The sequence below is a fragment of the Acanthisitta chloris genome, unplaced genomic scaffold (assembly GCF_000695815.1).
Source record: "Acanthisitta chloris isolate BGI_N310 unplaced genomic scaffold, ASM69581v1 scaffold21778, whole genome shotgun sequence".
Taxonomy (NCBI): domain Eukaryota; kingdom Metazoa; phylum Chordata; class Aves; order Passeriformes; family Acanthisittidae; genus Acanthisitta; species Acanthisitta chloris.
The window spans coordinates 20392-43701 of record NW_008686783.1 but is presented as its reverse complement, the minus strand read 5'-3'; the positions used below and the strand labels follow the sequence as shown (position 1 = coordinate 43701).

Sequence of the window (23310 nt, the reverse complement as noted above, 5' to 3'; positions counted from 1 at the left end):
AACCCAAACTCAGAACAACAAACCTGCATGTTGCCAAACTTACCTTTCCCAATAACTATGGTTTCATATACTCTGTTTAACTGGGGATTTGGATTTTTTCTTGGCTAAGTTTGCACTTTTAATACTTGCTCTCTATAAGTCTAACAGGAAGCTAATAAAACTGATGATGGCTTTTAGAAATGTTTGCATGTTCTAGAGAATTCAGGCTTCTGTCCAATAATTTTTAGGAGCATTTTATTCTTATTCCAAGCTTTCATACCTTTGATGAACCAAAACACTGTCCAAAGTCTATATGGCAAATAATACTGATGTTGAAATTGTCCAGTTTGACAGAACAAGTTTGGCTGATTTTCTGGGAAAAGGAAATATCTGAAAGATCTTTTGTCAGTAACAGAAATGAAAACTGCGAAATTGGAGCTGAAACCCGTTTATTCTGTCTCTATACTGTGTTCATTTGACTTTAGTGTCAAAAACTATTAACACTTTTCTCCCCCTTCCCCCCCCCACCAGGGAGGCAATAATGCAGGACATACAGTTGTTGTGGATGCTGTGGAGTATGACTTTCATCTTCTGCCAAGTGGGATCATCAATCCAAAAGTCACCGCGTTCATTGGTAAGTGGGACATCTCTAAAAAATGGACAGTACTGTAGTTACACACTTCTGACATACTAAAATAACAATGTATCTGAGGACATACAGGACCAGGGTTCTTTTTCTTCAAATTTTCATAGGCCTGAACTCTTCTAATATCTTCCTAATATTGCCCTAACGCATTTGTTAAGTTTGGATTATGGAAGTATCTTTTATTGTCTTGTGTAGTTCATCTTTCTTCTTATCTATCCTGTCAGTACAAAGAGCTAGCTGCCCAACATATCTTCATTCTCCCATTGCCTCTTATTTTCTCTACCAGTTATTTCTTTTATTCTCAGAATACCTTTTCTCTGTTTTCATCTTCAGCTCTGCTAAGTACCTACCAGTACTTTTTGAGACATGGGTCTTTCCTCCTTGTTCCATGGGATTATGAAGTGAATGCTGACTCCAAAAGGCTTCTGCACTATAGAGTTCTTACCAAGAAGTCCTATCAGGAGAGCACATTAGAAGGTTTAGGGCAGGGGCAGTACTAGGTGATGTCAGGATCTGTTTGCTTCGTGAAAGGGGGTTTAAACTGTTCTCTCTATTTTCCCTATACACCTACTTACCCTGCTCCCTGTCCGGGAATCCCGTTTCCAGTCCTATGTGGGTCATTTTGTTTTTTCCCTTTGGATTGCTTGTATGACCAACCAGCTTAGTAGGGCTGTGTAACCCGTAAAATTTCCTTCTAAAAATGAAGGCAAACAAAAGTTGTGCACAGCATTGTAACTTTGTACGTGCTTGAGTGCTGTTTCACTGAGCAGTTGGGTCTCTGGGTCAATAAAGGCTATGACTTAGCAAGGCTTTTTTGATACCCAGAACTCCTGTCCCTTACACAGTGTACTTCTCCAAGTCAGGACTCTATTGCCATGCTTTTCCTGTCACTTCTTCCTGCATCTCATTGCTTGGAGCCTCTAGTCTTGCCTCTCAGCTTGGTACATATGCCAAGAGCAAGTGGTCATTGACAGTTTGCTAAACAGCAACTAAAGAGTCTCTATCACAAGTTACATGATTCATAAACAGCTTGTAGTGACTGTATACTTGCAGTCAGCAGTAACTCTTTCCTTGATGGGAATTAGTGATTGATTGCCTCTTTTCAGCAGTCATATTGTGACTTGATAATGGGATAGTTTTGGATCAACTTGCTCTGCCTAATACTTCTACAGAAACTGAGCCAATGGGCATGGAAATAGATTCCCACTGACAAAAGAGGAGTTTGGGATGTAAAAAACAGTTAAGTTTGTTGTTTTGAGGGCTGAGGCAGATGATGCTACTTTTATTCCCTTTTGATGTGTTACTGAATTATATATCTTAAGCAGGTTATTGCTTGAAAACAGTTAAAAAGGATGCCCATTTGCCATGTGTTGTTGGGTGGACTTGGCTGAGTAGGAAGAAGTCTCCCATCCTATACAGCAGTCAGGAGAGAGCATTTTACAAATCCTCTTGGCTGCATCTGCTATCTCTTGGTCTTGCCTGTTCTGAAGTTTGTTGTTCTAGCTTCTTTTAGGTATGCCCTATGTTTAAAATCTCTTTCGGAAAAAAAGAAGGGCTTAGGATTCCACTGAAAGAGCTTATAGTTTAAAAAAAATAAAAGGCAAGGGCAAAATGATTTGAGTATTCTCATAGGACTATTCCTATTGATTAGGACTGTACCATGTGAAGATTATACCATTAGAGTGAAGAAGTCTTAAATACTTTGTATGTCGATGTTTAGAATGCTTTTATCTATGTGAAATTAGGTGATATATAAATAGTTTCAAATGGCAGGTCCTTTAATTCTTCAGCTGGAAGTTATACTGGTAGCTTTGGATCTGCTGAGTTTGGTATGGCTTTAAGATGGTTCAGTTTTGCTGTATGGGAATGCTCCTTCTTTAGTTCTGTGAGCTAGTAGTCATTTTCTGAGCAGTGTGACAGCTGTAGGAAGGGGAGCTTGATTTTGATAGAGCTTTTCCCTCTGTTATTTTTGCTAGTCTGTTAACAACCCCAATGCTATATATGGAATTTTCTGTGTCTGTTTACAGCAGAAGATGCCTGAGGGGCTGCTAGTGTTTATAATGATGATGGAAATGTACTAAGCTTCTCAAAAACAATAGGCTTATTAAAATGAAGTACAAAGAGGGAAGTTAATTTTAGAGATGAGGAAGAGGAAGTTGTATACCAGGCTGTCCATGATTATGTTAGTTTGTCCTGATCTAAACTGAAAGTTTGCTGACTTTATTAAAAAGGTTCAATGTATGTAGTTAGAAACACATATTTCAGGTATAAATCTTGTCTTTTACTGCCAGCCTCCTAAGAATAAAAATTGCATTGTCTTGAAAGTTTAGAAACTTAAAGTTAAAAAATGTAAACAAAATATGCATATGAAACATGAAGTGTCTTTGAACTATTTGAAATATTTTTTCCCATGCTCAAGATAATTAATTAAATTTTGTATAATGGTTTTCTTCAGGAAATGGTGTTGTAATTCATTTGCCTGGACTCTTTGAAGAAGCTGAAAAAAACTTAAAGAAAGGAACAGGTGAGAAAATTCTAAGATACTACTTTTAAAATAGTTTGTGGGGTCCCCAAGGATTTAGATGGAGGATGCCTCTGCAGGGGTTATGTGCTGTGTATTTTTCCTCGACTTCCTTTAGCTGCTGGTTTCTGACAGGAGTCATGCTAGAAGTCCCAGGGAAGCCCTCATGGGAACACAGATAAGAGGAGTCTCTGTACAGTTGCAGAATATATTCTAAATATGAATTATCTGCGCAATTTTCTTCGCTTAAAGAAATGACTTTAGGAAGTGAAACAGCTTGTTAAAGTGTGTTAAACTGTTCATAGTTGTTTTACCTCTGACAATAATGGTGTGCACTTTGATCATGTTAATGTAAACAAGTGCTGTGGTAATCACTTCTTGATTCAGAACTCAGTTTTTGGATACTTTGTGTTATGCCTATAGCTGTGCTTGGCAGCAGTGAGTGAGGCAAATCAATGGTCTAGATTATTCAAACCCAAAAAAGCTACTAATTGATTGCTAAAATTGAGGAACTAGTAGAATAGGTAGAATTCTTCAGAATAAGCTTGATTTTTCTCAGCTTTATAGCTTGATGCCAAGTTTTAATTATTTCTTTTTACTCTGCAATGTGATTGTTCAGTCTTTAAATAGATTGACTGAAGGCTAAACATGGAAAGTATTTATACATCAGAAGACAAAACTGCTATACAGACATAATTGAACTATTTCATTTTGTCTTTGAAGGTCTAGAAGGCTGGGAAAAAAGACTAATAATTTCTGACAGGGCTCACATTGGTAAGTTCCTTTTTATATTTTGAGGTTTTTTGTTAATGTTTTTGTTTAGCTTTGATTTCTCTGAATTTTCCCTGTCAGTAAAAGCATGACAGTTTTTAGCCATCTGTTTATATAGGAATGTACTTTTCTTTGGATTAAGTCTCTGTATGCTTCATTGGTTTATTTAAACTCATAGAAGAAAAAATTGTTCACCACTCAGGACCCTCCCAGCTTTATATCCTCGTGACTCTTTAATCCTGTTCCATAAACATCACCTAGTCAGGAAAGCAGGTTCACTTTCTAAGACCAAGATTAGAAGCACAGAGCAGTCAAAAAGTGTTCAGAAATGAATAGGCTGAAGGAGTCATTTCCTTTTTCCCTGTTGCTTACAGCAGCTTCTCTGCTGGGAAATCACATGACTGGATGTGACTTCAAACTAATGGTCTCCCTACCAAGTAAATTGCCACGTGCTTCATAATGGAAATTTTATGGGAATTTATAGGGAAGGAGAGAACGGCTGCCCCCCTTGCAGGGAGCGCATCGGTCGAGCACTGATTCCAGCCTATGCCAGCACTGCAGTTCAGAGCCTGAAGTAAAATAGTCTTTAGAGTCCAGTCCACCAACACAGAGCTCCAGAGACTCTTCCTGTACCACTCCTACCACATCTTTATTACATAAATTGGTCCTTTAAATGAGCTCTTTAGATATTATAACAGTATTGCTGCTCTGGTAGTCATTTTCTGAATCTGCAAACTCTTTAGGTCTTTATCAAATAAAGCTTGTAACACCGGAAAAAAGGGTTTGCTTTTGGTTTTGCTTTCTTTGGTTTTTTGCTTTGTTTTTTAAACCAATCTGGAATAGCTTAGTGAGCAAACGTTATTTCAGAGTAAATACATTTTTACTGTGAAACTAACTAACTAAGGAGTTTGAAATAGCTGAGTAACTGTTTCTAAGTTACCAGTATCTTTTTTGATAGTAGAATCACTGTAGGTGAATTACTTGGAACTTGATTATTAGGAAAGCTGTTCTGTGGTGATTATATTGCAATGGCAGTGCTGTGAAGTTTTCCTAGCTAAACAGATTCTGTGTAAAGAGGACCATTACTGTCACTCATTCAGCCTCTTTAACATAAACAGCAGCATTCTGAAAGTTCATTTAGAAGGTTTTGATGACAGTCTGAAGTTTTGTTGCCATGATAAAAATGTCTTCTCTAAAATAGGTATTGGTGATTTGTGAACGATTAGTCTGTAACAAAGATCAACCAAAGGCAGGTTCAAGCTGCTGGGCATAATGTCATCCTTTAAATTATGGTAATGTGTGGAAATAAACACAAAACCAAATTGGTAAAGCAAATATGAAAAACTCTCTTGTTCTAGAGAGACTGGAGTACTTATTGAATGAGTTTGACTGTTTCTTGCAAGTTTTCAGTCTTTCCTGTGTAATGTGTAATTAGGTTTTAACTTTCAGGAGATTTGTATTTAAGAAAATTAAGCAGGCTTCTGTTAACCTCTAAACTGTGCTCCAGTGTTTGCATTTGACATGAGTCTTGTCAGATTTTGATTTTGGGGTTGGTTTATTTTGCTTTTACGTTAGAGAAGGAATTGTGGCAAGGGATACTCTGTCATTAATAATAATATAATGCATAGAAAACCTAATCAGGGCATATGAAGATGATTTCAGCTTACATAACAGATGTTGGTGGGAGCTTCCGTATTTCCAAATGTGTTTTAATTGATGTTGTCTAAAACATAAAAATAAAATTGTTTAAGAAGTCTTCAGAATGAATGGGAATGTTTACTTATAGTTCCTGGTTAAATTTCAGCAGTATGACCTTTGTTTCACTATAGCCTATTTCCAGGATTTTTTTTGATGACATATTTTCTTCGTTTATCCATATATTCTTTTGGGGCCATTACAGAGCTGAAATAGCTCATTTATTTTGTGGGATGTGTATACTCAGTCTGCAGATATTCTACGAAGTAAACACTTGAAAAAGGCTCTGAGAAACCTTAGAACTCTTCCCTGTGTAAAAACGTAACTTGCGAAAGAGACGAAAAAACTCGTCATTTTATTTGCCTCTTCAGTGTATATATATTTTTTCCACATTGATAAACGACTAGAATTGGTTTGAAGATATCAATACTGATAGGATTTATTGCACACAAATTTTCAGCTTAAGTTACTGTATTTTCCTAGTGTTTGATTTCCACCAAGCCGCTGATGGCATCCAAGAACAACAGAGGCAAGAACAAGCTGGAAAGAAGTAGGTAGTTTTATTTTGTCAAACATGGGATGATGTAGTACAAACATATGACTTAATATATTGAATTTATATTATTGTTTGTTGTTCAAAAAAAGTATGAATTATCATGTAACTCTTCAATGTGGACTGTATTTTAAAGAAACTTGGAAAAAAGTTTGTCAAAGCTAAAGTCACTCTCAAAAATGCTTAATTTCTTATTTCTGTGGAGTTCTTGAAATTCTGCAACTGTCATACAGTTTTCAAGCTTCCTAAATTTTAAGGCTCTAAGTGACTGTAGTGGGGAGAGTAGTACTACAGGCTATCATAGATTATCAAAAGAATCTCCTCTTGGTTGGGGGTGAGGAAATGGAATAGCCTCCTAGCTTGTCCAACTGTAGGTTTGACTACATAGCATATTTGGTGTTAAAATTCTTTTGTGTCTAACACTTTGAACATTGTAAATGATAAGTTTATTTTTTATTTCAACGGAATGCTTTTATCTGTTCAGATAGCTCAAACCCATTCACAAGTAAGGCTCATGTAGTTTCCTTTGCAGAAAGATTGTAGAAAAGGTAATTTGATATAGTGTGTTCTGCTTATGCAATCATTTTAACTTTTATAAATACAATTTTCTGACAGCTCAACTTTTTTTATGACTCAATATGTCTTAATGAAACAAAATAAATGGAAACCAACTGCTCCTTTGAGAGATTCTCTGTGGAGGGTATGAATTAGGTTGGAGGCTTCATCAGTTATTTAAGCCGCAGTGTCCTGGTCTGGTGAAATGATACTGTGTGATGCAAAGTTGGTTAGAATGTGGTTTTTTGGGTTTTTTTTTGGACTGGAGGTAAACATTGTTTCCTGAGGTTACTCAGTATTGAATCTAATTGGAAGAATTCGGGTTTTTTCCAAGTTTATTGTTTTGAATCTAATCCAAACTACTAAGGACACAGCTGAAGTGAATTATGTACTTACTATGATCTGTATTTCTGTTCACTTGTGTATCAGTTGATACTCTTTAACATAAAGTTTAGATATGATCTGTACGTCCTACTTGAAATGGAGACCCTCTTGACCTGAGTACCTTCAAGCATGCTACCTTCGAGGCAGTTTGAAGTAACATGGGCCACAGCATATATTGAATTTATAATTGAAGAAGATAAGCCTTTGTGTTCCCCTGCTCGGGGGAAAAAACCCCACAAACCCAAACAAATCAAAACAGTTAAAACTGAGTGCCAGACTAAGCTTAGCAATGTACAGCACACTTCTGAAAATGCTGCAGACTCGTTCACTTCTCCTGAAAAAGTTACTTAGTCTTTTGATAGTGGTGGGAAAGATATTTGATAATTTGCCTGTGGTGAGTGCAGTTTGGTTCCATTTTGGTAGCTATTTAAGCAAGACACTTTCTGAACTACCTGTGCTTCTCTGACACTAAAGTCACTGCAAGCAAGTCATATATTACAACATCATTGACTTAAGCCATAAAAGGATTTTTCAGCCAGAGTGTGAGTATGTAAGGGTGAGAAAAAGAATTCAGGTTTTCAGAACCAGCCACAGTGGACAATCTGTTTCTGAACCCTTGACATACAGCATATTGACTCTAATTGTCACTCTTGGATTCTTGGCAGTCATCTCTATTTTCCTGGCTCCACCTGAGGAATTAGAGTTCAAGTAGAGTTAAATGAAATATTTCTTATATATATACTGTTTGTGCTGTTGCTTTATGGAGGGCTTTCTTCAGGTCTTTGGGACAGTGTTTTAGGAAGGCATTTAATAAGTTTCAGTTCATAATACTTTGCTTGGCATTCAATTCCTTATGTATAAAAGTTGGGAACTGTGTAGAAATAAATATGTAAGAGTTCACTAAAGTATGAAAAGTTACTGTTTTAAAACCAGAACTAGAAGATTGACATATTTGCATTTGTAAACAGTGATATTCTGAAACTAGGTTGCATAAAGTATCTCTTGTTTTAAGTGCCTAGAACAAGGTTAAATGCTCACAATTAACAGCATTTGCTTTTATGCTAAGGATGTAATAGCTTTAAAGAAAAAATACATTCATTTTCTATCAAAAATAATTCCTGTTGTTATATTTTCAAAGTTTGGGAACTACCAAAAAAGGAATTGGTCCAGTATATTCTTCCAAGGCAGCTCGAAGTGGACTCAGAATGTGTGATCTTGTTTCTGATTTTGATGAATTTTCTGAGAGGTAATTTCTGTATTTTAATACACAGTTGTAAGCATAGTTTTCAGTTTCCGGGTAGTACCCTGTGTAAGCAATTACATCTGGTTCCTGTTATGTCTCCTGATTAAAAATAATTTGACAATATAAAAATTATTTAATCTTATTTTATGAAATTATATACTCATAATTATTAGCATAATTTATTATTTAAAATTGATAAATTGCAAAATAATTGCAGATATAGAACCAGTAAAACCTAAGGTTGTGGGGGAATTGAGGATGAAAACAAACAAAAACCTTAGTGGAGCATTTTTACCTTCCAGGTTCAAAGTGTTAGCCAATCAGTACAAAGCGATATATCCTACCTTAGAGATAGATATTGAAGGGGAGTTGGAAAAGCTCAAGGTAAGTACTTCTCTCTGTGAAATTATATCATCACTGTGTGCAGTTATTGAGATATAAATCCCTTGGTGACTGATGCTCCTGCTTGTGTGAAGAGTGAAAACAACACATATAATGGGAAATTAGTATAGATCTGTTTTCAGGAGTGTGCTGCTATCCTTAAGGACACTTTGGACCTTGCTTTATGCAATATTTCAAAACTTGGTTTCAAGAGAAATAATGTAAATTTTAAGAAAAAGGCTTGTGTACAGAAAATTATTTTTTACTTTGGCTTGCTCAAACATACTCTCTGGGAGAAAAAACCCCAACAGGATTGTGTTTGGGGAAGGTATATTTCCTTGTAAAGTAGAATATTAATTTATTGTGTCAGAAACTTAAGAACTGAAGTAAATTGTTGTTCTGAGTAATTCATTATGAATTCTGATTTGATGTTTCCCCTGTGATTGGGACAGTTGAGAGATTTCTCACTAGTATGAATTTTTTTTGGTACTGGATCCAAGTTCTTATTTGAAGAAATTGTGAAATGTCTTGCCCTTACCCAACCTTTGTGTTCATGCCTTTTATAGATAATTAACTGTGTGGGATTTTTTTTGTTCACCCTTTCCAAATTTGACAAATTGTTTAAAATCATTGAGGTGTGTGTGGTGCAGGGAGGCCATGCACAGCAACATTTACTTCTTTGAGAAAATCAGGCCAAAGAGATTATCCTTCTTGTACTTTAGTTGCCACTAAACTCATTTTTACAGCTGTAGAATAGAATATGTGGGAGTTCTTAGCAATTATCTTTGGCTAACTTCAAATAATGCCTGTTGCACATCTTGAGTTGTAGTATTTTTATCAATATGTATACCTACAAAATGGTTGCAGTTGAGTGCTTCATAATGCTTTATAGTTTATTTAATACCCATTATGGTTACAGAATATCTGAAACACATTGTTAGGGTGGAAACACAATATGTATTTGCAGCTTGAGGAAAATTACTTGTCACATGCTAATGCACTTGATTCAATTCTGAAAGACAAAGTGTTGTATTTCATGTGAAGTGAATTTTTTAAATGAGAACTTCCATCTATTGTCATGGGGGAAAAGGCTGTGTACCGTGTGATAATCTGAATGTGACTGGCTTCTTGCATCCAGCTGCTCAGTGGCATTCAGGCATTTGACCCTTTATTCCAATAAATTGCTTCCGATTTACAGTTGTGTGCATTTTTCGGCTTCAGATGGCCAGAAGTAGAACTCTCTACATGCTGGTTTTGGGGGAGAAATTTTGTACAGTTAGAAATGAAATACCAAATACAGTATGTGATTATGCTCGAACTTGAATATTTCTAAAGCATTACAAAAGTTTGGATTTTATTTCATACCCCCTCACCTCCCTTTTTGTTTTCTTTCCTCCTAGGCAGAGTGTACATGTCTGTTGTGTAAATCTGAATCTCATGTTCTTCCTTCCCTTGTTCACATATTATGGCATATTTAGCATTTCTTTATGTTGCTTTTCCCTTTCAAAAGGAATACAAGCATTGTTAAGAGGGAACAATAGCAATTCTGCTCTGGCTGCCTTTATCATAATGAAATTATACTATACAATAGTATTTTGTATTATTCAGGGCTACATGGAAAAAGTAAAACCAATGGTAAGGGATGGTGTTTATTTCATGTATGAGGCTTTACATGGACCACCAAAGAAGATCTTAGTAGAAGGTGCAAATGCAGCACTGCTGGACATAGATTTTGGTAGGTATAATCTTTCTGAGAAATGTTGCTATACACTTAGGTTGTGAAAAAGGAACACTAAATATAAACTCTTCTGTGCTTAGCTGTTCTTATGGCAGGAGTGTTTTGTATTTTGGAAGAACAATGCTCTCTATGAGTAGCAAATAATACAGGGGTGTGTGAGTGGGTGTGTTAATTATATTTTTTTCAAAAAGCTTTAGAGGCTCCCAAGAGTAATTATTTGAATGACAGTAAAGATCAGGTGGCTTTTCTTAGAGTGTAGCTATTACTTCCCTGTCTGTAGATTTCATATGAAATAACTCACAAATGTATACATCTATGGAAAACACTTGAGAAGAAGACTTGAGAGCTTTGAGAGCTATATATGCAAAATACTTGTTGAAAAATCAGCTTTTTTTTTAATAAGTCTTTATTTCCACAGTTTCACTATGTAAGGAAAAGTGTTGGTAAGCTGGACTGTTAATGAGGCAAGAGTAAAAAGATATCCCAGTCAATTTGATATTAAAAATGGTGCAGTTTTTCTTAAAACATGGTAATTTTGCTAATGAAGTTAGAAACATCTTGATAGAAGCAGCTTCTTATTTTTATGTGATGATTGATTATCCTTATATTTTAAGAACAGATAAATTGTTATACCTCTGTATAGGCACAGGCAGCCTGTGTGATTGGCTCCTGCATTTTGTCACCTTTTTCTTCAGTCTCACTAGCTTTGTAACTGCATCATATTTATTGTTAGAAAGATGCTTAAGCCTGAGTGGAAGCCTGTAAGGACTGCTGTCAAACAAATACAAAATTGGCATGCACTCTGTAGGAATTCACTGATATTGGGCATTTTCAAACATACTGAGTTTGAAATTCTTTTAAGAGGAAGATATGACTTAAACCAATCACTGTAATTGTAAACACAGAGTTTTCCCATTATATTCTAAATAGTAGAAGACACTTCCTTTTTTAACAAGTCAAAAAAAAACCCCCAAAACAAGGAAAGAAATCTTCAAATAGGCTTGTTACAGAGGAAACCTTTGCAAACCTGAGGTATTTGCAGAAGACTAGGGGACTTGTTTTATGTAAGTGGTGAGGATTTGGGATTTTATGTAAGTAGGAGATGCAAGTATGAGACTCATCAGGTATGTCTGTCATATGTACAGATTTGTTTGGTTCACTTAGATTATTTTTTTTTTCCTGTGTGACTCACACAGAGAGAGAATATCTATTCTCCTTCAGTAGATATCATCAGTGGATTGAACACTTGGGTTATCAGTAGACAAGTCCTAGTCAAAAGGTTTGACAATGCCAAGTATGATTATTAAGCTTTCTGAACGGGGCTGTTTCCTGTGCTTTGGTGCACAGAAGTCTAAATACTGAAGTGACTTTTATGAATGTGTGTCTTTTAGCAGTGAGGATGGTAAATCCCCAGCCTTGCAGTCCATACCACTTCTCTGGAGCTTGTAATGGGGCTCCTATGTGCATTTGCCTGGGTGTGGGAATGTGTGGTTTTCCATGTTTTTAAACGCTGAGTGAGGATAAACCAATGTAAATGTATGAGGCTGGGAGATGAAAGTGAGTAAGAATTGTCCCATTGACTCTATTGTTCACATTCACTAGCTGTATTTACCTGAAGTAAAGAAGAGCTCAACTACTGTGTTCTAAGAAAGATAAAGACTAATTAGCGTTTGGACACTGTTGTTACTTATCTCCTCTAAGCCTCTGCTTTTCTCTTGAGCAATTTGAGTTAAGCAAAAGAAGCTAGAGTTAGTCTGAAGCTAATCTGCAAAACCTCACTGAACAGCCTCTGCAGGATTTTGGCTTTTGAAAGTTGTCTGTATTGCTTTCAGTTCCTTTTGTCTTGGTTGTTCCTCTCTTACCCATCTCTGACTCCTACCAAAAGAGCAAAAAAAAAAAAAGTGTCTGAAGCATGAGGTAGAAGTTTTCTTGCTTATATGTAGTTTTGTGAGGCTGAAGAATTTGTTCACGATTCAGCTAAGGACTGGCTGTTTCATCTTCCATTACTTAAAAAACCCAAACAAGCAACAAAAGACAAAAGGTATAAATCTAAGTATTTTGGGATGTTTAACTCTTATCTTTGCAGTCCAGGCTGCACTTTAAATGGGGGTTGAATATTTAACTAGAGACAAACTTTTAACACTAATGAACTAGACTATATTCCAGGAGTCATTTTAATGATGACTTTTTCATCTGGTTATGAAAGCAGAGTTGTTCTTTACGGAATTCTGCATTTCTTTGCAATTTCTTATCCTTGTAATGTGCTGACCTGTTTATAGAGCTTGTATTTTATTTTTTCCCTCAAATTAAAAATGGTAAACCTGTATTCTTTAACCTTTTAGTAGCATTTTTTGCAAGAGTGTCCCTTCACAGTTTGACATTATTCTGTCAGTGAGTATATTTTATGTGAGATAGCAAGGCACAGTTTTCTGGTGTCTTACTGCAATTCTTTACTTGCACGATCATTCACAATTGTTACGTAGTCAACTTTGACCTCTGTACCTGTTGAAGTAAGTGGTAAGATTTCTACCTTTTTCAGTAAAGGTGGATCAGACAGTGTGCAGACAAACCTGAGAGCTGTTGAATATGTTCTTGACTGCAGAGTACATAGAATCATAGAATCAGCTGGGGTGGAAGAGACCTCAAAGATCACCAAGTCCAACCCTACCATCGTTTCTGGAACATGGCACTAAGTGCCACATCGAGTCTCATCTTGAAAACCTCCAGGGATGGTGAATCCACCACCTCCCTGTTGTGTGTTTTGGTTTTTAGTGTTGTAAAGTCTAGGTAAGCGTGATGCAAGTACTATTCCTCTCCAGGTTAGGTTTCTTAAAAAATCCTTTAAACCAATGTTTTAAGAAGTTTCTAAAACCATTTTTTTGGAATAGGCACATATCCTTTTGTGACTTCATCAAACTGCACAGTTGGAGGTGTGTGTACAGGTCTGGGAATGCCACCACAGAATGTTGGGGAAGTGTTCGGAGTTGTGAAAGCATATACAACGAGAGTTGGAATCGGTGCCTTTCCTACAGAACAAAACAATGTGAGTATTGTAGCCCTGGATGAAATAGCTTGGTGTGCCTTGTCTGTCTTAAGTTAAATGAGCACGAGGGGTTAAATGCAAGTAGGTGACAGCATGTTTGGATGTCTCAATATTCTGATTCAAGACTGAGCATATAGGGCTGCCAGACCTGATCATAAGTTTCGCAGGCCTTTCTGTGGAATAGAAGGTTAGCACAGGAATAGATTTTGAGAAATGTGCTCAAAGTGTTCCTTTGAATTAGAAATAGCATTTTGTATTTTGCTTTTCATCCCAATGGATAGCATTGAGAAAAATGGGGGCAAGAACTGTTGAGGTAATTAACAATATTGTGAAATGTAAAGTATGCATCATGTATTGGAAATAAAAAAGCCTGCCTCTGCACTCATGGGATGGCATTACTCTTTGTTAGGAAATTGGAGAATTGCTGCAGCTCAGAGGTAAAGAGTTTGGTGTCACCACTGGTAGAAAGAGAAGATGTGGCTGGCTGGACCTCGTTTCACTCCGATACGCCTACATGATTAATGGATTTACTGCGTGAGTTGTTTTGACAGCTTTGCTGGCAGCTTGACATAAAATCATGAAATGCTGCAGATTACTGTAAATTGTACATATACCAGTTAGTAATATTCAGACTGTTAGTACTGATTTGTTGATTGTTTTGATATTTTGGTGAATTAACTGTTCCTCATTTTTCCTAGCATTAAATGCTTTTGTATTTGACATTTGCATACTCTTAGATTTCTCCTTGTAGCACATAGCTGTTTCTTAGTGAAAATGATTCAAGAAGAACTTGCGTATCTTAGTACTTGATGCTTCAAGCCTGCCCCAAGCCCTACCGTTCCACCCAACCTAGACCACATCAAATGCATTACAACAGCCTTAAAGTGTAATATAGTTTATGGGGTTTTGTTTTGATAGTTTGTTTTCAAAATAAGACAGATGAGAACCCATCATATCTTCATCGGTATGTGCAAACGAAGAGTCTTTGGATATGACTTCAGGGTTTTGATTAAAATGAAAAACAGGTGTCCAAAGCAAACTGGTATAAAATTTCCAGTAGATCAAATAGTGTAAATACATGTTTTCCTTAAACATTTCTGATTTTCTTGTCCCGTGTGGGTTTTATTTAAAGTAAGATGCAGCCAGGTATTTTCAGAGCCAGTGTTTGATTATTTTGCTGCCTTCATTGTACGACAGGAACATTTGGCAGAGGACAGGAATAGACAGCAACAGGCATCATGCAGTGAAACCATCTCAAATGAACGGTCAACAAGTATCTTGGCAGCACCCTCACTGATTAAAATTATATCACTTAAAGCTATAGACCAGAAACTGCAGTTGGAGAATACCTGGGATTTGATTTTTGCCATTTTCTTGTAGTACTCGGTGTAAGGATGCAACAAAAAGAGTGTTTAGGGGTTTTGTGGTTTTGTTTGGGCAGTTGTTGGGTTTTGGGCTTTTTTTTAAGTCACACCAGATAAATAGATTATTGCCATATGAAATATTTTTCTAAAGAAATATGATTAATTGCATGTTGCAGAAATCCATTTTACATTTGACTTCCTTTACAATGTGATAAGATTCAAGTGTTGTTGAACTTGTTTAACCAGTGTAATGTTTCTTTATAGATTGGCACTTACCAAATTGGATATATTGGATGTATTTCCAGAAATCAAAGTTGGTGTTGCATACAAACTAGATGGTGAAATCATACCTCATTTTCCTGGTAAGGATGCTTGTTTAACAGTTTTGGATTTTGCTGAAATGTAATCTGATGCTTCAATGCATTTGACTTTTACTTGTAAAACTTATGACAGAAATGTGTTACTTCAGCTTCAATCCATTAATGTCTTCCCACATGCACCAGAGACACCTTGTACCACACCTGTACCTGCACCCTAAAGACATCAGTACCAAATACTGGCATTTGCTTACTAGAAAGATGCAAGGCACTATGCAAAGCTTCTAAAACGTAAATTTTGTTACTACTTTATCTCTCTTCTTTTATACAGCCTGCATTACCTTCCAGCTAAGCTGGAAGCTTGTTTCACACTCTGAACCCAGTGTCTTGTTTCCCCTACTGTATTCATTCCCTCTTTTAGCAGGTCAGGTCTTCATTTAAGCATGTGGTGAACCATGTGAGAGAACTGATCCTGTTGAAAAGCCAAGGTTTTTCTCTCCCTGTGTTACTTTTCTAACCGTTCACTTCCCTTTAATAACTCACAGAGGACAGTGGTCATTTTAGTGGTCATTTTTACTTGAAAAGTGTATCTGCATGTGAAAATATTCTGATATCACAAGTCAGTGTTTTTATAGATAATGCATCTTGTTCAATTTGCAATAGTAGAGATAGTCTAGAAAGGCATTAAGTAGTACTAAGGATGGTGCTTTCTGTTCTTTCAGTGTGCACATAGATGCCTGTTTTCATTCTAATTGGTACCTCAGGGTTAGGGACTGGTCACAGGTTACAATTTTTCATGTGATGTCATCATCAGAGAATTTCTTGTGGGTGAGGAGATCAACTGTAATAATTGGATACAACTCACAGCAGGATTTATGTAGTATAAAGATATAATTACGTATAAAAGAATCAGTGATCTGCTGATAGCCCTTGAAAATAGCAAATATCTCTTAGAGTGAGTCATTCATAAAGACTTTAAAAAAATAATTTTTTGTTTCGCATTGTGCATTTGGGAGTTCTGTAACTGATTTGCCCTCCAGTATCTTCAAACAAAAGTGCCAGTTACAATCTGAATGCATGCTGAATGACATGGCATGCACTTTAATTCAGGAAATCTAGTACTCATCTTACACTAAACCAGGGAATGCTTTTCCCTTTTTAAGACTCAGATATTCCCTGATGTCCTTATCAAAACATTAGGGACATTTGTATATACTTTAAATGGCCTTCCAACATAATGAAGATTGCATATTTGTATTGAGAACTACTTAGTAAATGCCTTGTCTGTGGCCCTGCCCTCTAGCCTGGGGGATCTTTGGACTGTGTTGTGCTCAGGCCAGGAGGACCTTCTCTGGCAGTCCCATCATTAAAGATGGCATAAGCAGGTGGCTGCGTTGTCCAGTTCTAAGACTTCAGTAATTGCTCTTTCTTTTCCCCTTCATTGTTTGTGTGTCTCAGATAGGAGCAGAATCTTTATTACATACAATTCCTGAGCAGAGAGACTTTACTCCCAGTATATGCCCAGGTAACAGGTAGTTGACCTTTGCTTATAGCAGCACAGCGTGGCTCACCTGCCTAACTGTATTTTTCTTTACTATGTGAACAATTAAAAATTCTGGTAGAAGTTTAGTAGAAGCTGTTGACATGCTGTCTTCCTTGAGTGTCAGGAAGGAGTTTGAGCTGAGCTTCTGGTAAGCTGGAAGATGCTGTCTCTCACAGTGCCTCTGTGTTCCACACCTCTCTTTGCTATATTCCTCAACATTTGGCAGCATTTTCTGCACATATGCTGCAGGTTACTCCTGCCCCTGGCATAAAGAACAAAAGGTAACTCTCTTCCCACTTTGTGTTTTGGACATTAGATTATTTCTGATACCTACATCTCTCCATGCACTTGCATCATTTATTTTTATGTATTTTCAAACTTGCCACTGACATTTGAATTTAATTTAGAAGAGATCTACTCTAGGAATCTCTCACTGGCAGGCTATTTCTTTCTCTCTCCCTTCGTACCCTCCCACTCTCTTGGAGATGTTCGTGATTTACCCTTCTTGTGAAATGACTGTCTCTAAATTAGAAGCACACAGTACCCACGATCTCAGGAAAAGCATTGCCATATTTCATATGATTGTTCCTTTTTCCACCTGGATCAGAGGATCTTACAAGTCTCAGTCAGGTTTTTTTCTGCTTAACTTTCTGTGGGCATTTCGTAATTGCCTCTTAAGAAAGAACCTAAAATGTCTTGTAAATTTACAGCTGACTTCAGTTGGTGTCATCAGGGCTGTGGTCTTGCTGTGGAGCTGAACAGTGTATCCATTTCTGTCCAGTCATAGGAGTTCATGGAAGAAAGATAGAACTCCCTGTGAGCTCTGAGCTGATCAGTTTGAAAGAAATGAGGAAGCTGTGGTCTAGTCCTGATAGTGCTTCCTGTCCAAGTTCAGACATTAGTTGATCTCAGCACAGGTGCAACCTCTAGCTCAAGAGACTTTGAAAACACAGGTCTGTAGGAAATTGGGAGATTATTTTGGAGAAGCTTTACTTCGTGCTTGCTTTTTTTGCAATTGCATTCAGTTTCTGGAAATTGCTGGAGGATCTTTTACAATGGTGCCAAGATCCCAAATTTGAGCTATTCTATTTGAGTTATAAGTAACATCTCATTATTCCCTCGCCAAATTCTGATATCATTATATTTGCTCTGTGTTATTTAATTCAGCTGTTAAGGAATATTCTAGAAACCCTAAAAGAGAAATCCCCTCAGGGAAGAGCTGAGAGAAATCTAGATGGTGACTACATCTGTTACTACACTGAGCTCAGTTTTTGGCTTATCTTGTATCACCCATCATCTTGTATCACACCTGCTGGAACAAAATTAGAGAATCATTTGACACATCAAGAAATTTATCTCTTCTTTTTCTTCTTCTCTTGTGGGAAAGTGAGAAAGTGAACTAATACAGACCAATGGAAGATTGTAGTCAAAATTGGGCCATTCAGTTCCAAGCACTTTCAGCTTTCTCCCTCTAACTTCATCAGAGAAGTAAAAATGCTTGTGGGACCTCCCAAGATCAGGTGTTGTCACTTTCCCTATTTGGAAAGAGGGAGGCTAGCAACCACCTGCACTGCATGCTTGTGGTGTGCACATATTTTACAGATTATCTGGGCAGCACACACCACCTCAGTTGTTGCTGCTGACAGTAAAGTAAGTTGGCCTCTGCAGCCAAACATCCTTAATGTGCCTGTGTGTGTGTTCTGATTACAACAGGTATTGATCCAGGATCATTTGTCTTAACCTTGTGGACACCTCAGTCCAGAAATTGTGCATTTCTTCGCTGTTGTAGACATTAAGGACAGTAGAGCAGAGTGTTCTTTCAGCCTTACTAAAAAGGCCTAGTTCATAACCTTGCTTCATGCAACCTTGCTGCTGTGGAGCTCTTGCCTGCACCAGGACAATATGCTGAGCCTGAGTTTGTTGGCTGCACACGTGCTGGAGGGGATTAGCTGTGGTTTTGTGTTTGCACCTCTACTGTGCCTCTTGTGCCTAAAACCCTTTCCCAGGCTGGCTAGCTGTCGTTGCAGGAGTGACTTGATCTGAAACATGGACCCTACATAATATTAATTACAGTGCCTCTGTGTGCATGTTTGGGCTGAAGTAGAGTTAACTTTCTTCACAGTGGCTAGTATGGGGCTATGTTTGGGTTTTGTGCTGAACACAGGGTTTATAATGCAGGGATCTTTTTGTTACTGCTGTGCAGTGCTTACGCAGAGTCAAGGTCTTTACTGCTTTCCGTACTGCCTTGCTGGCAGGGAAGTTGAGAGTGCATGGAGACACAGCTGGGACAGGTGACCCAACCTGACCAAAGGGATATTCCATACCATATGACATCATGCTCAGTATATAAGGTGGGAGGAAGGGGGTAACATCTGGAGTGATGGTGTTTGTCTTCCCAAGGAACAGTTACATGTGATGGGGCCCTGCTCTCCTGGAGATGGCTAAACACCTCCTGCCCATGGGAAGCAGTGAATTAATTCCTTGTTTTGCTTTGCTTGTGTGTGCAGCTTTTGCTTTCTCTATTAAACTGTCTCTATCTTAACCCATGAGTTTTTGTAGCTTTTTACCCTTCTGATTCTCTCCCCCATCCTGTTGGTGGGGGAGGGTGTGAGCAGCTGCGTGGTTCTTGCTGCTGGCTGGGGTTGAACCACGGCACTCTGCCAGACCCCTGTCTTTATCAGGAAGGCAGCAATGAATGCCTGACGCCTCCCATTTTGTAATTAATGTATGTGACCATTTTCAGGCTTGAGGCTTTTGTATTGCTGCCCTGTGTCATTCCAAGCTAATGTTCAGATAATTACTGGACTGATACAATTCCAAAACAATGTGCCTAGCATCTTTTTCAGTACTTGAAGTCATCACAGGATTCAGAATTAATGGACAACATTGCAGCAAGTTACTAAATTAAATACAAAATGGAATATGCTCATGGCTTCTATTCTGAGAAGCCATTGAACAGTTCCTGTTTGTGCATCCTGTGGGACCCCACACTAGTTGACAAAGTCATTGTAGAGTTTTGGGGCAAAGGATCTGTGGGCATCAGAAATCTGTTATGTATAAACTACATCTTATGGCTGTTTAATAACAAGTATACTACTGTGCCATTTAAAAATATGTCTTAACTGCCTGATATTTAAAAGCTAGTACTTAATTTTGCTTTCACAATTCCCTCATGAAGGGGGAGCTGGATCTTGGGATTGGTTCAGGGGAAAAAAAAAAAATCAGTATTTTTGGGAATTACTTTCCCTGAAAAGTTGTTTTCCAAACTGAAAAGTTTGTAGTTTAAGCAAAATAGATGCATGTGACTAAGTAATGAAATTCCTAAAGTCCTGATAGTTACTGGATTTTTTTTCCCCTCTATGCTTATATTAACAAAAAAAGACACTTCAGCACCTTCAGTGCTTGTCTTATTTTAGCAGTAAACCTCATCATGTAAGAAAGGAATAAAAAGCTTTACAGATACGTGTTTCATAGTAGAGAATATATAGCATTTGTGGGCATAACATTTTGTTTCTGTTTGCATCTCAGCCAACCAGGAAGTCTTAAATAAAGTAGAGGTTCAGTATGAGACACTCCCGGGATGGGACACGGACATATCAAACGCGAGGACGTTTGATGAGCTGCCTGTAAATGCACAAAATTATGTTCGCTTTATAGAAATGGAGTTGGGTGTTCCTGGTAAGTAAAACAGGTCTTTTTGTAGTTGTTGTTGCTTTGGTTGATTCCTGCTCAGTGAAACCTGTCTGATATTTTGTACTAATGAACATGCAAAATATTGAAAATTAACTTGTAGCTGTGCTTGTTATGATGTACCTGTTGGCACTAATGATTATGCTTTTGCTTCTTTTTATCCATCTATTTAGTTGTTGAGTTGAAAATGTTCATAAGTTTTAATAAGCATTCTCTCTTTGGCTTATACTATAGTTCTTGTTCAACTGAGAATATTTTTATATAACTTGCTTAAGTGTTTTTCAGATTGGTTATAGTAAGGGTTTAGTTTTGTTACCATTATAATGTCAGTGGGACTATTGGTTGTTAATTAATGTGATTAATTCTATGTGACAGTAAGAGATCCTAAACTAATAAATTTCTATAGTGCTCTCTAGTAAGGATGATCCAGTGATTCCATCCAAAACTGGGAACTAGGAGATGATGCAAATCTTTACTTTACTGACAGTTTCTATCTGTCTTTTCTCCTATGGTGTAAAAAAGTGCTTCATTTATTATGGCAGCTTCAAGACTGTACCTGCTGTTCTAAGTCACCAAAGCATTCTTACTCTGAGAACAACAGGCACAGTTATCATTCCTTAACGGGCAAATAGTATATGCTGTGTTTTTCTTTGGACTATGATATTTAATGTCTTAAGCGCTTAAATAGACAAGTTTGTATCTCACCTTAAGATATGATCTGTTCTTGCTTTGTCTTACTTAAAATAAAAGTTTGCTTTTCTCTCCTGCAGTTAAATGGATTGGAGTAGGGAAATCCAGGGAATCAATGATCCAGCTGTTTTAAAGATTTCAGATGCATGGAAGAAAGCACACTCCTCAAAAGACTGCTCATTCTTAAATGCATTAGTAGCCCGCAAAGCAAAGATGTTGGAAAGATAGATTTTTGCATGGAAAGAAATGCTAGAGTTGATACCCCCAAATCAGTCACTACTCCTGAAAAGAGACTTTAACATCAACCTGTATCAATTCTTGTTCAACTGCAATTTCCAGGACACTTGTCACTGTTGTTCAAGGTGCCATCAGATTTTTTTTTCTTTACCTAATATTTACTTCATAATGTAATTCCTGTTTGAAAATCTAAGGTAGCATTGCTTTCATGACTGTTTGTCTTTGTTATCCTCTCTCTGCTTTTGGCGGTGTTACTTCCCTGAAATTTTAGACAGTAAAAATAATGCAGTTTTGCACAGATAGTTTTACATCCTCATTATTTGTATTCCTAAAGCTGTTGTATTCTTAATGACTGCTCTTGTGAGTGATTAAAGAGGGGGAGTCTGATTTTATAATGCTATAAATGCTGTCTAAATTATTGTGTGATCTGTTTTTTAAAAGAAGATGTGATGCCAAGTTGCTAAGAATGTCCAGGGTTTTTTAGCTGTATAACACAGAAAACTTACTCTTTGTAACTCACAGATGATACTCAAGTGTTTACCAGGAAGTGTGCCCAGAAAGTTAGAAAATGGATATTGTAAAAACTTCCTTTGCGATTATTAAAGAACAGTTCTGATTTTGAGTTAAATGTTTTATAATGTTACTCATTTTTTTTCCGGTATTTTAAAAACCCTGTGTTTCTCTGCTTCCAAGGTGCATAGCTTAAACTGTTTCCCTAATTAAATGAGGTTATATTTATATTTGGTGAGAAGTCTAACATTTTGATGCCCTTTTAAATTACTTTCTGCATAGCCAACAGAAGATCTTTCTCTGGAGAATTGCCAAAGTGCAGACACTTCTGCAATTATAAGTTGAAGATGCTTTAGAAATAACATTTAAAGTATTCCATGTATTTCCTTTAGATGTCGGGTAAATAGCAAGTGTTCACCTCAAGATATCTGACACATTTAGGCTTATTATTGTTGGGAAATGTGGAAATGGTCTAGAATTATTTAAATTTATAACCATTATTCTATATTCCAAAGAATCTGATTTCTTTTTGAGCAGATCCAATATTTACATATTCCTTTTCCAGCTTGACTCATTTTCCAGAATGACTCTGGTTTTACACATTATACTGTGGTATTCATGTGCTTCCTTTTCACTTAAAATAAAACTTATTTTGTTTCCTAAAAACAAGTTTATATCAGGATGGGACAATAGTTTTAGATTCAGCTTAGTAGGTTTAGGCTGTGCAGGTGGAATATAAGCAACTTTTAATGCAAAATAAAAAATACGAGGCCTTTGGTTTATGTCTTGGGTAACCACATGTTGCCTGAAATGGAATAGATTTGTTGGACTGATGCTGCTGTTGAGGTGTTCAGCACAATGTTTGTATTCAAAATCGATGTAAAATAAAATTGCTTATCATGAAAGGAGGGACAGGAGGGTAAAAGCACTGATGCTTAAGAGGGATTTGCTACTGGTTGACTAGCATGTGACAGCAGTTGCTAGTTTGTGTATTTTACTTGCATGATATGTAGAAAGAGGAAAATAGCACAGAATGCTGGAAAATTGGCAAATACATTGAGACACCTTTGTATGGGCATTGCATGTAAGTATCACTCTCATCAGCATTAAAATCAAAAAATACCACCCTTTCTGTTTTTCGTGGAGAGGATGAGGGGCTAGTTTTGCTGTCAGCCTCGCAGTCCAGGAGAGAACCATACCATCCCTCCCTGGCTAAGGGACATATTGAATTGAAAATCTCTTCCTAATTCTCTGATGGAGAGAAGGAGGGATATAGCTGTGTGAAACATAAATTCCAGTGTTCATTTAGAAGGAAAAAAAATTACTGTTTTCCAGCAATAGAGGAAACTGACCTTGCAATGTGAACAGCAGGTAATAATTACTATGTGTTCTTGTTTTCCTATAGTTGTAGGAGGCACCAAGAGGATTTGCACTGTCAGTGGAACTACCA

At 37.1% G+C, this 23310-nt stretch overlaps 1 protein-coding gene across 1 annotated transcript; it reads left to right on the top strand.

The window, feature by feature from the left end:
* Positions 1-510: 510 nt before the first annotated feature.
* On the top strand, positions 511-22520 carry ADSS (adenylosuccinate synthase; the record flags this gene model as incomplete). The annotated part of the gene is made up of 12 exons (XM_009080331.1): positions 511-613; positions 3081-3149; positions 3870-3920; positions 6096-6162; positions 8243-8350; positions 8650-8731; positions 10337-10463; positions 13355-13509; positions 13919-14043; positions 15138-15235; positions 20262-20411; positions 21194-22520. Coding segments are annotated over 12 exons (1188 nt in total), but the record flags the coding sequence as incomplete, so codon positions are not given.
* Positions 22521-23310: the final 790 nt, after the last annotated feature.